We start from the raw sequence: 17,243 nt of genomic DNA, 5'->3' as shown, positions 1-17,243 counted from the left end.
TTAACACATCTTATATTTCTTATATATTTCTACTTAACTTACAAGCAGTGACGTAGCACTCCTGTCTGTTTGTGGTTGGAGTGTGAGAGGCAGAGACAGCAGTAGTCTAACTGGGTGACGGGCAGAGACAGCAGTATTCTAACTGGGTGACGGTCAGAGACAGCAGTAGTCTAACTGGGTGACGGGCAGAGACAGCAGTAGTCTAACTGGGTGACGAGCAGAGACAGCAGTAGTCTAACTGGGTGACGGGCAGAGACAGCAGTAGTCTAACTGGGTGACGAGCAGAGACAGCAGTAGTCTAACTGGGTGACGGGCAGAGACAGCAGTAGTCTAACTGGGTGACGAGCAGAGACAGCAGTAGTCTAACTGGGTGACGGGCAGAGACAGCAGTAGTCTAACTGGGTGACGGGCAGAGACAGCAGTAGTCTAACTGGGTGACGAGCAGAGACAGCAGTAGTCTAACTGGGTGACGGGCAGAGACAACAGTAGTCTAACTGGGTGACGGGCAGAGACAACAGTAGTCTAACTGGGTGACGGGCAGAGACAGCAGTAGTCTAACTGGGTGACGGGCAGAGACAACAGTAGTCTAACTGGGTGACGGGCAGAGACAGCAGTAGTCTAACTGGGTGACGGGCAGAGACAGCAGTAGTCTAACTGGGTGACGAGCAGAGACAACAGTAGTCTAACTGGGTGACGGCAGAGACAACAGTAGTCTAACTGGGTGACGGGCAGAGACAACAGTAGTCTAACTGGGTGACGGGCAGAGACAGCAGTAGTCTAACTGGGTGACGGGCAGAGACAGCAGTAGTCTAACTGGGTGACGGGCAGAGACAGCAGTAGTCTAACTGGGTGACGGGCAGAGGGAGACAGCAGTAGTCTAACTGGGTGACGGGCAGAGACAACAGTAGTCTAACTGGGTGACGGGCAGAGACAGCAGTAGTCTAACTGGGTGACGGGCAGAGGGAGACAGCAGTAGTCTAACTGGGTGACGGGCAGAGGGAGACAGCAGTAGTCTAACTGGGTGACGGGCAGAGGGAGACAGCAGTAGTCTAACTGGGTGACGGGCAGAGGGAGACAGCAGTAGTCTAACTGGGTGACGGGCAGAGGGAGACAGCAGTAGTCTAACTGGGTGACGGGCAGAGGGAGACAGCAGTAGTCTAACTGGGAAACAAGCAGAGGGAGACAACAGTAGTCTAACTGGGTGACGGGCAGAGGGAGACAACAGTAGTCTAACTGGGTGACGGGCAGAGGGAGACAGTAGTAGTCTAACTGGGTGACGGGCAGAGGGAGACAGCAGTAGTCTAACTGGGTGACGGGCAGAGGGAGACAGCAGTAGTCTAACTGGGTGACGGGCAGAGGGAGACAGCAGTAGTCTAACTGGGTGACGGGCAGAGGGAGACAACAGTAGTCTAACTGGGTGACGGGCAGAGGGAGACAACAGTAGTCTAACTGGGTGACGGGCAGAGGGAGACAGCAGTAGTCTAACTGGGTGACGGGCAGAGGGAGACAACAGTAGTCTAACTGGGTGACGGGCAGAGGGGGACAGCAGTAGTCTAACTGGGTGACGGGCAGAGGGAGACAGCAGTAGTCTAACTGGGAAACAAGCAGAGGGAGACAACAGTAGTCTAACTGGGTGACGGGCAGAGGGAGACAACAGTAGTCTAACTGGGTGACGGGCAGAGGGAGACAGCAGTAGTCTAACTGGGTGACGGGCAGAGGGGGACAGGAGTAGTCTAACTGGGTGACGGGCAGAGACAGCAGTAGTCTAACTGGGTGACGAGCAGAGACAGCAGTAGTCTAACTGGGTGACGAGCAGAGGGAGACAGCAGTAGTCTAACTGGGTGACGAGCAGAGGGAGACAGCAGTAGTCTAACTGGGTGACGAGCAGAGACAGCAGTAGTCTAACTGGGTGACGAGCAGAGACAGCAGTAGTCTAACTGGGTGACGGGCAGAGGGAGACAGCAGTAGTCTAACTGGGTGATGGGCGGAGGGAGACAGCAGTAGTCTAACTGGGTGACGGGCAGAGACAGCAGTAGTCTAACTGGGTGACGGGCAGAGGGAGACAGCAGTAGTCTAACTGGGTGACGGGTGGAGGGAGACAGCAGTAGTCTAACTGGGTGACGGGTGGAGGGAGACAGCAGTAGTCTAACTGGGTGATGGGCGGAGGGAGACAGCAGTAGTCTAACTGGGTGACGGGCAGAGACAGCAGTAGTCTAACTGGGTGACGGGCAGAGGGAGACAGCAGTAGTCTAACTGGGTGACGGGCAGAGGGAGACAGCAGTAGTCTAACTGGGTGACGGGCAGAGACAGCAGTAGTCTAACTGGGTGACGGGCGGAGGGAGACAGCAGTAGTCTAACTGGGTGACGGGCAGAGACAGCAGTAGTCTAACTGGGTGACGAGCAGAGACAGCAGTAGTCTAACTGGGTGACGAGTAGAGACAGCAGTAGTCTAACTGGGTGACGAGCGGAGGGAGACAGCAGTACCCTTATCTATCCCTTTCCTCCCCCCAACTCCACAGGTACACTGTCCAGTCCTAAAGACACACACACACAGTCCATCCTGAAATAAGTCAGGAGTAAGGGGAGAGAAAGCCGTAGTGTGTGCTTGGAGTCCAGACGGAAAATGAAGGCTGCTGGCCATGAGGGATAGATCTCTGTTTAATGAACAGTTACTGGCCAAACGTGCACACACAGAGACACAGAGAGAGGAGATGAGCAGCTCAGGGGCTCTGCTCCCCACACACAGAGACACAGAGAGAGGAGATGAGCAGCTCAGGGGCTCTGCTCCCCACACACTTTTCTACTCTAACACTGAGTTATCTGATGCCTCTCCTGGCAGACTGACTGACTGGGGTTAGAATCAGCTTTAAATGATACAGGATCTCCCACAGCTGTGGAAAGATAGACATGATGATATTAACATGAATACTGCATGCAAAGCTGTTTTTCTGCAACGGGCAGGCGGTAGAGAGGGAGGGTTAACACTGAGATCAGACTGCCCTATAAATAACATCAAAAGAGAAGCCGAGTTGAGATTCTGTGTATCAAACAGCACCCTATCCCCTTTATTGTGCACTGCCCATAGGTCGCTGGTCTAAAGAAGTGCACGATATAGGGAATAGGGTTCCATGAGAGATGCAGTCAGGACTTCTCAATAGAGGTCCTCTAAAGGGCTAGGGGAGGAGGAGAAGGGAAGAAAAAAACACAACCAGGTTCAAGGTCCTGTTATCTATCAGCCTGATGAAGTCAGAGTGTCAGGGTATCTATCAGCCTGATGAAGTCAGGGTATCTATCAGCCTGATGAAGTCAGGGTATCTATCAGCCTGATGAAGTCAGGGTATCTATCAGCCTGATGAAGTCAGGGTATCTATCAGCCTGATGAAGTCAGGGTATCTATCAGCCTGATGAAGTCAGGGTATCTATCAGCCTGATGAAGTCAGCGTATCTATCAGCCTGATGAAGTCAGCGTATCTATCAGCCTGATGAAGTCAGCGTATCTATCAGCCTGATGAAGTCAGCGTATCTATCAGCCTGATGAAGTCAGCGTATCTATCAGCCTGATGAAGTCAGCGTATCTATCAGCCTGATGAAGTCAGCGTATCTATCAGCCTGATGAAGTCAGCGTGTCTATCAGCCTGATGAAGTCAGCGTGTCTATCAGCCTGATGAAGTCAGCGTGTCTATCAGCCTGATGAAGTCAGCGTGTCAGGGTATCTATCAGCCTGATGAAGTCAGCGTGTCAGGGTATCTATCAGCCTGATGAAGTCAGCGTGTCAGGGTATCTATCAGCCTGATGAAGTCAGCGTGTCAGGGTATCTATCAGCCTGATGAAGTCAGCGTGTCAGGGTATCTATCAGCCTGATGAAGTCAGCGTGTCAGGGTATCTATCAGCCTGATGAAGTCAGCATGTCAGGTTATCTATCAGCCTGATGAAGTCAGCGTGTCAGGGTATCTATCAGCCTGATGAAGTCAGCGTATCTATCAGCCTGATGAAGTCAGCGTGTCTATCAGCCTGATGAAGTCAGCGTGTCTATCAGCCTGATGAAGTCAGCGTGTCTATCAGCCTGATGAAGTCAGCGTGTCAGGGTATCTATCAGCCTGATGAAGTCAGCGTGTCAGGGTATCTATCAGCCTGATGAAGTCAGCGTGTCAGGGTATCTATCAGCCTGATGAAGTCAGCGTGTCAGGGTATCTATCAGCCTGATGAAGTCAGCGTGTCAGGGTATCTATCAGCCTGATGAAGTCAGCGTGTCAGGGTATCTATCAGCCTGATGAAGTCAGCGTGTCAGGGTATCTATCAGCCTGATGAAGTCAGCGTGTCAGGGTATCTATCAGCCTGATGAAGTCAGCGTGTCAGGGTATCTATCAGCCTGATGAAGTCAGCGTGTCAGGGTATCTATCAGCCTGATGAAGTCAGCGTGTCAGGGTATCTATCAGCCTGATGAAGTCAGCGTGTCAGGGTATCTATCAGCCTGATGAAGTCAGCGTGTCAGGGTATCTATCAGCCTGATGAAGTCAGCGTGTCAGGGTATCTATCAGCCTGATGAAGTCAGCGTGTCAGGGTATCTATCAGCCTGATGAAGTCAGCGTGTCAGGGTATCTATCAGCCTGATGAAGTCAGCGTGTCAGGGTATCTATCAGCCTGATGAAGTCAGCGTGTCAGGGTATCTATCAGCCTGATGAAGTCAGCGTGTCAGGGTATCTATCAGCCTGATGAAGTCAGCGTGTCAGGGTATCTATCAGCCTGATGAAGTCAGCGTGTCAGGCCATCTATCAGCCTGATGAAGTCAGCGTGTCAGGCCATCTATCAGCCTGATGAAGTCAGCGTGTCAGGCCATCTATCAGCCTGATGAAGTCAGCGTGTCAGGCCATCTATCAGCCTGATGAAGTCAGCGTGTCAGGCCATCTATCAGCCTGATGAAGTCAGCGTGTCAGGCCATCTATCAGCCTGATGAAGTCAGCGTGTCAGGCCATCTATCAGCCTGATGAAGTCAGCGTGTCAGGGTATCTATCAGCCTGATGAAGTCAGCGTGTCAGGGTATCTATCAGCCTGATGAAGTCAGCGTGTCAGGGTATTCACTAGAGAAGTATCAACATGCTTTCTTTGGAAGACTGGATCATTTATTCTCTGGTTTGTTTGTGGAAAAGAAGAACGATTTCAAAAATGAGTCTGACAAAATACAGAGCTAAGAGCATATTAAATGAGAAAAAAAGCCTTTCACACTGGTCTTTTTATAGTTATTTTAACTCATGCATATTTTCTGAGTATGTAGTAAAAGCATTTTAGCATTTAAACACATTCACAACGGTGAGACGTGCCTTTGAGACTGTCAAACGCCAAAAGAAACTAACAACAGAGAAATGCACAAGAACAAGGACGCTTCTCCTTAAATGAGAAAGTCAACAAAAGAAAAGAAACCAAAAGCAAAGAGAAACAAATGTTGAAGTAAAGCCCACTTCTACTTCATTCACTTGAATGAGAGCCAGCAGGGAAGGTCTGGGGAGGGCTGTATAGCTCTCAGCAGGCAGGACCAGGCAGGCATCAGCAACAGAGCCTTTACAGAGTTCCCATTTCCTGGATGCCTCCCGCCCTGCTCCACAATGACCTGTAGTAACCCTGTGTGCTGCGGGGTTACTGTAGTTCGCTCCACTGTAGAGCCTAATCAGGAAGTCACAACTTACTTCACAGGATACAGTAGCTACAGTACGGTGCTGAATTATCTGGGTGTTAAGCTTCTCCTCCTACAGCACATGACTGGAGTCAGAGGGAATCTGAACAGTTAAGGGTTGAGTTAGAGAAGATGTTAAAATATGAATATTTAATGAGTAACATGCCCTAGATTTATTTAGCTTCCTTTTCCCATCATAACAAGACGATGTAAGGACCATGTGGTAATAAGAGTGTGTGTGTGTGTGTGTGTGTGTGATACAGAATATCCATACCTCGTCTGTTCCTGGAGTATGAGATGTGGTTCCACAAAGAACTTGACTCGAAGCCGGAGTCGGCAGGGAGTCAGATTGTCCACCTGCTGACAGATTCTGTTCCTGAGGTTGAGCCACAGGTTCTCTCCTTTATTGCCTGAGAACTGCAGGCCAAAGTAGTCCACCTCTAGGATTCCCAACTTCCTACACACCTTTAGAATAGAAGAATTCAGTGTGTTAGGTTAAACAAAGTGATCAGGGGGAAACCAGTCAAACCCACAGAATAGTCATTCTATCAAAGTAAAACCTCAGTTGATTTGGTTTGTGAAGGCCTAAAAAAAAGTCTAGCGCATCTTCAATAAAACATGAGACTGAGTTTACCGTGTATTTTTTTTATGACAATTTTTTGCCTTTGCCATTGACTCCGTGGCTCGTACACATCAATATGCAGGCCGTAAAGCCAGTGGGAGCGTTGATGGAAAACACATGGGATCTTTTTCACCTGATAATACAACTCACCTCGAGCGCATCCCACGCGCCTCTCAACAGCGACAAGAAAGAAACTGAGTTACATAACGTCAAGGACAGCCTACTTCCAGACAGGACAGAGTTACATAACGTCAAGGACAGCCTACTTCCAGACGGGACAGAGTTACATAACGTCAAGGACAGCATACTTCCAGACGGGACGGAGTTACATAACGTCAAGGACAGCCTACTTCCAGACGGGACGGAGTTACATAACGTCAAGGACAGCCTACTTCCAGACGGGACGGAGTTACACAACGTCAAGGACAGCCTTCTTCCAGACGGGACGGAGTTACATAACGTCAAGGACAGCCTACTTCCAGACGGGACGGAGTTACACAACGTCAAGGACAGCCTTCTTCCAGACGGGACAGAGTTACATAACGTCAAGGACAGCCTACTTCCAGACGGGACGGAGTTACATAACATCAAGGACAGCCTACTTCCAGACGGGACGGAGTTACATAACATCAAGGACAGCCTACTTCCAGACGGGACAGAGTTACATAACATCAAGGACAGCCTACTTCCAGACGGGACTGAGTTACATAACATCAAGGACAGCCTACTTCCAGACGGGACAGAGTTACATAACGTCAAGGACAGCCTACTTCCAGACGGGACAGAGTTACATAACGTCAAGGACAGCCTACTTCCAGACGGGACGGAGTTACATAACATCAAGGACAGCCTACTTCCAGACGGGACGGAGTTACACAACGTCAAGGACAGCCTACTTCCAGACGGGACGGAGTTACATAACATCAAGGACAGCCTACTTCCAGACGGGACGGAGTTACATAACATCAAGGACAGCCTACTTCCAGACAGGACAGAGTTACATAACGTCAAGGACAGCCTACTTCCAGACGGGACAGAGTTACATAACGTCAAGGACAGCCTACTTCCAGACGGGACGGAGTTACATAACGTCAAGGACAGCCTACTTCCAGACGGGACGGAGTTACATAACGTCAAGGACAGCCTACTTCCAGACGGGACGGAGTTACACAACGTCAAGGACAGCCTTCTTCCAGACGGGACAGAGTTACATAACGTCAAGGACAGCCTACTTCCAGACGGGACGGAGTTACATAACATCAAGGACAGCCTACTTCCAGACGGGACGGAGTTACATAACATCAAGGACAGCCTACTTCCAGACGGGACAGAGTTACATAACGTCAAGGACAGCCTACTTCCAGACGGGACAGAGTTACATAACGTCAAGGACAGCCTACTTCCAGACGGGACAGAGTTACATAACGTCAAGGACAGCCTACTTCCAGACGGGACAGAGTTACATAACATCAAGGACAGCCTACTTCCAGACGGGACGGAGTTACACAACGTCAAGGACAGCCTTCTTCCAGACGGGATGGAGTTACATAACGTCAAGGACAGCCTACTTCCAGACGGGACGGAGGATGAGGACTAGTGTCAACGCGCTGTGCATATGATATAAAATGGATAGAACTCATTAGAAAACAAGGCGATTAAAGCCTCCGATAAATTCACATTGGTTCCTTTTATTTCCTGGTTTGAGGACTAACATTACATTATTTTTTTTCACCTTCATTTAACCAGGTAGGCAAGTTGAGAACAAGTTCTCAATTACAACGGCGACCTGGCCAAGATAAAGCAAAGCGACAACAAAACACAGTTACACATCAACAAACGTACAGTCCATAACACAATAGAAACATGAATATATGTACAGTCTGACACCAGCAGCTCTGTGCACGCGTGATAGTATTTATTAACTCTTTCAAAACGGATTTCGCAGCAATTTGGAACTATTGTATATTCAATGTTGATCTAGTCAACAATGGGAACCCCCATTCAAGCTTCACAACAGCATTGCCAATTTGCCAAGCATGCACCGGGGAACCAAATGAACTGAAGTAACCTTGGCTTGACAAAGCCTTTCCTCGCGAATATACTACCAGGAAACAACTCCCTCGGAAAGAACCTTAATAGTAAATTACCGATTTAGGAAATCACCAATTTAATGAGTTTGATGGGGGGGGGGGAATATTTCACGGAAAATATAGCCAACTTATTTTCGACCAAAGCAACATTGTTGCACGATAGAGGAAAAATGTAATAAAATTACAGATTAAATTAATAATCATTTGTAATGCTGTGTGTGACAATGTATGGGTAGGTAGTCTATCATTTGACAGAGAATGCCATTTCGAGATAACTGACGTTGGCAGAAAATCTAGCAAATAACATTGAACTTCGCCTGTACATCAACATTTGGATTTATCATCTCGACAAACCAACACACGCGCTCATGTTGCCAAGTGTTGCGTTTCAATCTGAACATTTCACTGTAAATTACACTTGCAGGACAATATTCACTGGAATTTGACACAAATGTTATATGTTATAAATAACGTATTAACATCCTGAAAAGGGGGTAATTAAATTAGTATCCACTATCCATACCTTATTCAGACAGTCTTCACCATTCGCCTTCGTATCAACTTCCACTTCCATAACCACCGAATCCGGCCGGGTAACATGGCAAAGCATTTTGGCAATCTAATAGTTTAGCTTTGGTCTATACCTCTCTTTAAAAAAATAAACAACCTCGGTATCCCTCCTTTTGAGACCCTACATTAAGCTTTCGTACACTTTCTGAGCCCTCTCACTTTGTGTGACAAACACTACCTTCCAGCTGTAGGATATCAATTGCTATGCCAAAGCACTGTTTACTCGGAAGCAGCCAATGACAGAGCGTTTAGCATATTCTCAGCCACAAACCTGCCAACCGCGAGCCCCGGTCATGTCCGAACGAGATGGTGGCTTTACAACGCAGGACGAGGACGGCCAAGGCGCCCCCTTCTGAGTGCGCAGCTAATTTCACCTTCCATAAATATACGGAACCTTCACCTGCTTAGGAAGAGTTGACTATCCATGGAAATATCTGAGTTGAGTTGCATGAGTAAGTTGGGAGCTGCATATGAATTAATAATGCATTGGAATACTGATAGAATATAGCAACAGTGGAGAACTATGTGGCCCCAACCATTTATTTTGGTGCTTGCTTTCAAAAGTATCTGAATTGTTAATGCTAAAAGCTCCCATTGTTTTTGCCCAAATACGCTTCCTTGCCTTGTGAGCAAAGTCTATTCCTGTAAATTGTCCTGTGGCTAGTTAGGCATACCTGTCTCTATGTTGTTGACATTCAGCAGCCTACTGTGTAGCCAATGTCAGACAACATGTTTCACACACAGCAGTTGTTTTTATTTTTCACCTTTCTGCAACGGCTATTAGTTACTTCCTGTGTGATCTTCACGAGTTAGATGTGATTTAAAAGGGGAGCATTTCTTCTTCGTGTGTTTATAAATCTCCTATCATGACAGACAGGCGGAATAGGATGGAAACGTATCATCCTGTTATTGTGTGGTTTTAATGAACTGCACTCATTTCCCACGGAGAAACACGCACCACAAACCCCATGTTCACACATCGATGTGCTTGACATCAGTAACAATGCAGCAGTATATTGTTGTGCATGTGTGTGGATGATTGTAGGGGGAGACTGTCAACGACCTTCATCTATACTGACATAAAAACACAATTTAAGTCTGTCAAAGCTGCATGGCAGTTGGATGCAAAATGTCCTGTTTTCCTTTGTCCATTTGAGTCTTTCACAGAGAGGGACATTTGAGTCTTTCACAGAGAGGGACATTTGAGTCTTTCACAGAGAGGGACATTTGAGTCTTTCACAGAGAGGGACATTTGAAAAGGGACGTTGGCCTCAAAATGTCATCCACCAAGTACTGCTTTGAAAATAACTGTCTGTGACAATAACTGTATGAATTGGCCTGTGACCCTGATGTTCTACTGACTTTAAGATCGGATAGCAGGAGAGATGTAATGTGGATTGAGACAGGTCAAGCCTGTGAGTGAGTGAGTGAGAGAGAGAGAGAGAGGCATCCCAGCTTCCTGAACTGCGTTGTCAGTGCATTAGTGTGGTGTTCAACTCAGCCAGCTGTTTGACCTTCTGCACCCTTCCAAAGGACACCAGGGAGCTGGGCTGCCTGCCTGCCCATCGAGTCTACTGGTCAGAAACTATGTGTCCTGATGCAGCTAGTCTAGTGTGGAAACTACCAGTGTCCTGATGCAGCTAGTCTAGTGTGGAAACTACCAGTGTCCTGATGCAGCTAGTCTAGTGTTGACACTACCAGTGTCCTGATGCAGCTAGTCTAGTGTGGAAACTACCAGTGTCCTGATGCAGCTAGTCTAGTGTTGACACTACCAGTGTCCTGATGCAGCTAGTCTAGTGTGGAAACTACCAGTGTCCTGATGCAGCTAGTCTAGTGTGTAAACTACCAGTGTCCTGATGTAGCTAGTCTAGTGTGTAAACTACCAGTGTCCTGATGTAGCTAGTCTAGTGTGTAAACTACCAGTGTCCTGATGCAGCTAGTCTAGTGTGTAAACTACCAGTGTCCTGATGCAGCTAGTCTAGTGTTGACACTACCAGTGTCCTGATGCAGCTAGTCTAGTGTGGAAACTACCAGTGTCCTGATGCAGCTAGTCTAGTGTTGACACTACCAGTGTCCTGATGCAGCTAGTCTAGTGTGTAAACTACCAGTGTCCTGATGCAGCTAGTCTAGTGTGTAAACTACCAGTGTCCTGATGCAGCTAGTCTAGTGTTGAAACTAGCAGTGTCCTGATGCAGCTAGTCTAGTGTGGAAACTACCAGTGTCCTGATGCAGCTAGTCTAGTGTTGAAACTAGCAGTGTCCTGATGCAGCTAGTCTAGTGTGGAAACTACCAGTGTTCTGATGCAGCTAGTCTAGTGTTGACACTACCAGTGTCCTGATGTAGCTAGTCTAGTATTGACACTACCAGTGTCCTGATGTAGCTAGTCTAGTGTTGACACTACCAGTGTCCTGATGCAGCTAGTCTAGTGTTGACACTACCAGTGTCCTGATGTAGCTAGTCTAGTATTGACACTACCAGTGTCCTGATGTAGCTAGTCTAGTGTTGACACTACCAGTGTCCTGATGCAGCTAGTCTAGTGTTGAAACTACCAGTGTCCTGATGCAGCTAGTCTAGTGTTGAAACTACCAGTGTCCTGATGCAGCTAGTCTAGTGTTGAAACTACCAGTGTCCTGATGTAGCTAGTCTAGTGTTGACACTACCAGTGTCCTGATGCAGCTAGTCTAGTGTTGAAACTACCAGTGTTCTGATGCAGCTAGTCTAGTGTTGAAACTACCAGTGTCCTGATGTAGCTAGTCTAGTGTTGACACTACCAGTGTTCTGATGCAGCTAGTCTAGTGTTGACACTACCAGTGTTCTGATGCAGCTAGTCTAGTGTTGAAACTACCAGTGTCCTGATGCAGCTAGTCTAGTGTTGACACTACCAGTGTCCTGATGCAGCTAGTCTAGTGTGGAAACTACCAGTGTCCTGATGCAGCTAGTCTAGTGTTGACACTACCAGTGTCCTGATGCAGCTAGTCTAGTGTTGAAACTACCAGTGTCCTGATGCAGCTAGTCTAGTATTGACACTACCAGTGTTCTCGTCAGTTCATGTTTGGTAACTCACTGGGAAGGCTGTGTTTGAGCCTAGGAGACCCCACCTGTGCCTTGTACAGTAAGGACAGGTTTTGGCTGAAAAGAGGCCTTTTTCTTTAGGAATGCTGACATTTAAAGTCAGAAGTTTGTATAATATATATATATATATATATATATATATATATATATATATATATATATATATATATATATATATATATATATATATATATATATATATATATATATATATTATTTGTAATTGTACCACCATCCTCTTGAACCCCAGCACTGTGTAAATAAATCCAACAGTCATTTGCACCTCTACCTGCCTGCCTCCTGCTGAATATTTGTCCTTTCGACTGCTAAAAGATCACTGTTTTACAATCATATCCCACAACTTTATATTTTATTCTTTATTTTTCATTTGAAATGTAAGAAGCAGAGAGGTTAATTTTTCATTTGTTGTGCGGACGGTGTCCCAAATGGAACCGTTATTTTCTTTGTAGTGCACTACTTTTGACCAGGGCGGATAGGACTGATGTCAAAAATAGTGGATGACATATGGAATAGGGTGCCATTTGGGACTAATTCAGATGAGTGACTGTTCAACACCACCACATGATAGAAGAGAAGAGAGGGGATTTGATTTGGACGTGATCTGCAGATCAGTCACCCAGGGACTAGTCCCTGTCCACAGAGAGACCTTCACACTAAGACACCACCGGAGACACACACACGCATACAGGCACACACACACACACACACACACACACACACCACACACACATGCATGCACATACGCATACACACACACACACAGCCTCACACACACACACACACACACACACACACACACACACACACCTGAAACCTCAACACAGTTTACTCTCCTGTTCTCCCATGACCAGGATGTTTGCCAGTGAGACATATTGCGATGTCATCACTGTAGAATTAGTACTAAGTTTACCGTGACTGCAGTCTGGCCATCCAATTATGTGTTCAGATTACCCTGAGGCATTGGAGTTGGGTCTTGATATACACTACTCACATTGTTTAAATATGCCATCAGTGTTTGCTGCTTTAACTCTCTGTAGACCTGCAACATCAACTCTCAGGAGGAGGTCTCTGTGGACCTGCAACATCAACTCTCAGGAGGAGGTCTCTGTGGACCTACAACATCAACTCTCAGGAGGAGGTCTCTGTGGACCTGCAACATCAACTCTCAGGAGGAGGTCTCTGTGGACCTGCAACATCGACTCTCAGGAGGAGGTCAAATCAAATCAAATCAAATGTATTTATATAGCCCTTCGTACATCAGCTGATATCTCAAAGTGCTGTACAGAAACCCAGTCTAAAACCCCAAACAGCAAGCAATGCAGGTGTAGAAGCACGGTGGCTAGGAAAAACTCCCTAGAAAGGCCAAAACCTAGGAAGAAACCTAGAGAGGAACCAGGCTATGTGGGGTGGCCAGTCCTCTTCTGGCTGTGCCGGGTGGAGATTATAACAGAACATGGCCAAGATGTTCAAATGTTCATAAATGACCAGCATGGTCGAATAATAATAAGGCAGAACAGTTGAAACTGGAGCAGCAGCATGACTAGGTAGACTGGGGACAGCAAGGAGTCATCATGTCAGGTAGTCCTGGGGCATGGTCCTAGGGCTCAGGTCCTCCGAGAGAGAGAACGAAAGAGAGAAGGAGAGAATTAGAGAACGCACACTTAGATTCACACAGGGCAACGAATAGGACAGGAGAAGTACTCCAGATATAACAAACTGACCCTAGCCCCCTGACACAAACTACTGCAGCATAAATACTGGAGGCTGAGACAGGAGGGGTCAGGAGACACTGTGGCCCCATCCGAGGACACCCCCGGACAGGGCCAAACAGGAAGGATATAACCCCACCCACTTTGCCAAAGCACAGCCCCCACACCACTAGAGGGATATCTTCAACCACCAACTTACCATCCTGAGACAAGGCTGAGTATAGCCCACAAAGACCTCCGCCACGGCACAACCCAAGGGGGGGGGGGGGGGGGCGCCAACCCAGACAGGATGACCACATCAGTGAATCAACCCACTCAGATGACGCACCCCCTCCAGGGACGGCATGAGAGAGCCTCAGTAAGCCAGTGACTCAGCCCCTGTAATAGGGTTAGAGGCAGAGAATCCCAGTGGAAAGAGGGGAACCGGCCAGGCAGAGACAGCAAAGGCGGTTCGTTGCTCCAGAGCCTTTCCGTTCACCTTCCCACTCCTGGGCCACACACCACTCAATCATATGACCCACTGAAGAGATGAGTCTTCAGTAAAGACTTAAAGTTTGAGACCGAGTTTGCGTCTCTGACATGGGTAGGCAGACCGTTCCATAAAAATGGAGCTCTATAGGAGAAAGCCCTGCCTCCAGCTGTTTGCTTAGAAATTCTAGGGACAATTAGGAGGCCTGCGTCTTGTGACCGTAGCGTACGTGTAGGTATGCACGGCAGGACCAAATCAGAGAGATAGGTAGGAGCAAGCCCATGTAATGCTTTGTAGGTTAGCAGTAAAACCTTGAAATCAGCCCTTGTTTTGACAGGAAGCCAGTGTAGAGAGGCTAGCACTGGAGTAATATGATCACATTTTTCGGTTCTAGTCAGGATTCTAGCAGCCGTATTTAGCACTAACTGAAGTTTATTTAGTGCTTTATCCGGGTAGCCAGAAAGTAGAGCATTGCAGTAGTCTAACCTAGAAGTGACAAAAGCATGGATTAATTTTTCTGCATCATTTTTGGACAGAAAGTTTCTGATTTTTGCAATGTTACGTAGATTAAAAAAGCTGTCCTTGAAATGGTCTTGATATGTTCTTCAAAAGAGAGATCAGGGTCCAGAGTAACGCCGAGGTCCTTCACAGATTATTTGAGACGACTGTACAACCATTAAGATTAATTGTCAGATTCAACAGAAGATCTCTTTGTTTCTTGGGACCTAGAACAAGCATCTCTGTTTTGTCCGAGTTTAAAAGTAGAAAGTCTGCAGCCATCCACTTCCTTATGTCTGAAACACATGCTTCTAGCAAGGGCAATTTTGGGGCTTCACCATGTTTCATTGAAATGTACAGCTGTGTGTCATCCGCATAGCAGTGAAAGTTAACATTATGTTTTCGAATAACATCCCCAAGAGGTAAAATATATAGTGAAAACAATAGTGGTCCTAAAACGGAACCTTGAGGAACACCTACATTTACAGTTGATTTGTCAGAGGACAAACCATTCACAGAGACAAACTGATATCTTTCCGACAGATAAGATCTAAACCAGGCCAGAACTTGTCCGTGTAGACCAATTTGGGTTTCCAATCTCTCCAAAAGAATGTGGTGATCGATGGTATCAAAAGCAGCACTAAGGTCTAGGAGCACGAGGACAGATGCAGAGCCTCGGTCCGATGCATTAAAATGTCATTTACCACCTTCACAAGTGCCGTCTCAGTGCTATGATGGGGTCTAAAACCAGACTGAAGCATTTCGTATACATTGTTTGTCTTCAGGAAGGCAGTGAGTTTCTGCGAAACAGCCTTTTCTAAAATTTTTGAGAGGAATGGAAGATTCGATATAGGCCGATAGTTTTTTATATTTTCTGGGTCAAGGTTTGGCTTTTTCAAGAGAGACTTTATTACTGCCACTTTTAGTGAGTTTGGTACACATCCGGTGGATAGAGAGCCGTTTATTATGTTCAACATAGGAGGGCCAAGCACAGAAAGCAGCTCTTTCAGTAGTTTAGTTGGAATAGGGTCCAGTATGCAGCTTGAAGGTTTAGAGGCCATGATTATTTTCATCATTGTGTCAAGAGATAGAGTACTAAAACACTTGAGCATCTCTCAGTAATGCAGAAGCTGCAGGCTAGGAGCAATACTAGCTAGTACTAACCAGCATGCCATAGAGACAGCCTCTCAATACATCAAAGATAAACTAGCTAGTACTAACCAGCACGCCATAGAGACAGCCTCTCATTGCATCTACAGTATGTGACATTCCATTAAAGCAGAGCAATGAGAAAATCATGGCTTGTGATCATCTCTTCCAATGTATTTTTAAGATCTCTTCTAAGTTGAGTTGTTCAGAATGTCCAATATCTTTGGTGCAGGGCTGTAGGAGGAATGGTTTTATTCGGCCATGTGGGAGCGTGTGAATCGGCCCTGTTGTATTTCACTGTGAGCAGGGGGGACAGTAAATGATTCCAGCAATGCCACTGTAACTCCCCGGGGGGGGCTGTGTGTGTGTGTGCGGATTGCAGCTGGCAAGCATACAGGCTAAATGTGCTCAGAATCCAATCACTCAGAGATGTTATGACATTAAGGGAACTCATCATGAAAACAACATGAGACCCATCAGTGGAGGCTAGTGGGAGGAGCTACAGGAGGACGGGCTCATTGTAATGGCTGGAATGGGATACCTCTGATACACAGAGAAGCACAAAGAAGCCCCATCTGATATCCATAGCTGCGGGAAGTAGGGCTGCTGAGGGTGTTGCCACACCCCCTGGAAAATCGTCATTCTTTTTTTTATTTTTATCAAATTTTTGGAAAAAAATGTTTTTTATAAAAGTAGCACACTGGACCTTTAATAGTCCTGAATAAGTCGAGCCCCAAACTACTTCACGCGGCTACGCTGATATGTACCCTCATATGTACCCTCATCAATCAGGTACTGTACACTATATCAAAACATGTGTGTGCTTTCAATACAGCTTTACAATGCTAAATTACTTTTGCTTCCCTCCAGGCCTGAGGGCAAAACACTTTCTAGTAGGCTTAGATTGAAGATGTGGCAATATCATCTGCTATTATCCTCAGTCATTTTCCATCCAAGTTGTCAGACCCCGGTGGCTTGTCATTGTTGATGGACAACAACTTTTTCACTTCTTCCACACTCACTTTAGAGAATAAAAATTACAATGATTGTCTTTCATAATTTGATCAGATATACTTGGATGTGTAGTGTCAGTGTTTGTTGCTGGCATGTCATGCCTAAATGTGCTAATCTTGCCAATTAAAAAAACATTAAAGTGATTGGCAATATCAGTGGGTTTTCTAATTACTGAGCCATCTGATTCAATGAATGATGGAGCAGAGTTTGCCTTTTTGCCCAAAATTTAATTTAAGGTTCTCCAAAGCTTTTTACTGTTATTCTTTATGTCATTTATTGTTCTGTTCTGCCTTATTATTATTCGACCATGCTGGTCATTTATGAACATTTGAACATCTTGGCCATGTTCTGTTATAATCTC

The 17,243-nt window shown here is 46.5% G+C and overlaps 2 protein-coding genes across 2 annotated transcripts in view; one reads left to right on the top strand and one right to left on the bottom strand.

The window, feature by feature from the left end:
* The window catches only part of LOC110487935 (E3 ubiquitin-protein ligase MYLIP-A), a 41,419-nt gene extending 32,192 nt beyond the window's left edge, over positions 1–9,227 (bottom strand). The window contains exons 1-2 of the mRNA XM_021559855.2: positions 8,904–9,227; positions 5,943–6,133 (exon numbers count right to left, since the gene is read on the bottom strand). Of these exons, the coding sequence (XP_021415530.1) occupies positions 5,943–6,133; positions 8,904–8,990 (278 nt within the window). The 5' untranslated portion in view covers positions 8,991–9,227. The remainder of the gene's footprint in view (positions 1–5,942; positions 6,134–8,903) is intronic.
* Positions 9,228–9,306: 79 nt separating this feature from the next.
* LOC110487914 (copine-4) overlaps positions 9,307–17,243 on the top strand; it is an 86,945-nt gene continuing 79,008 nt past the window's right edge. Inside the window, exon 1 of the mRNA XM_036970665.1 lies at positions 9,307–9,402. The gene's annotated coding sequence lies outside the window, so the exon portion shown is untranslated. The remainder of the gene's footprint in view (positions 9,403–17,243) is intronic.

Source organism: Oncorhynchus mykiss, chromosome 32 (genome assembly GCF_013265735.2).
Source record: "Oncorhynchus mykiss isolate Arlee chromosome 32, USDA_OmykA_1.1, whole genome shotgun sequence".
NCBI classification, from domain to species: domain Eukaryota; kingdom Metazoa; phylum Chordata; class Actinopteri; order Salmoniformes; family Salmonidae; genus Oncorhynchus; species Oncorhynchus mykiss.
This window is presented reverse-complemented; position numbering and strand designations above follow the sequence as displayed.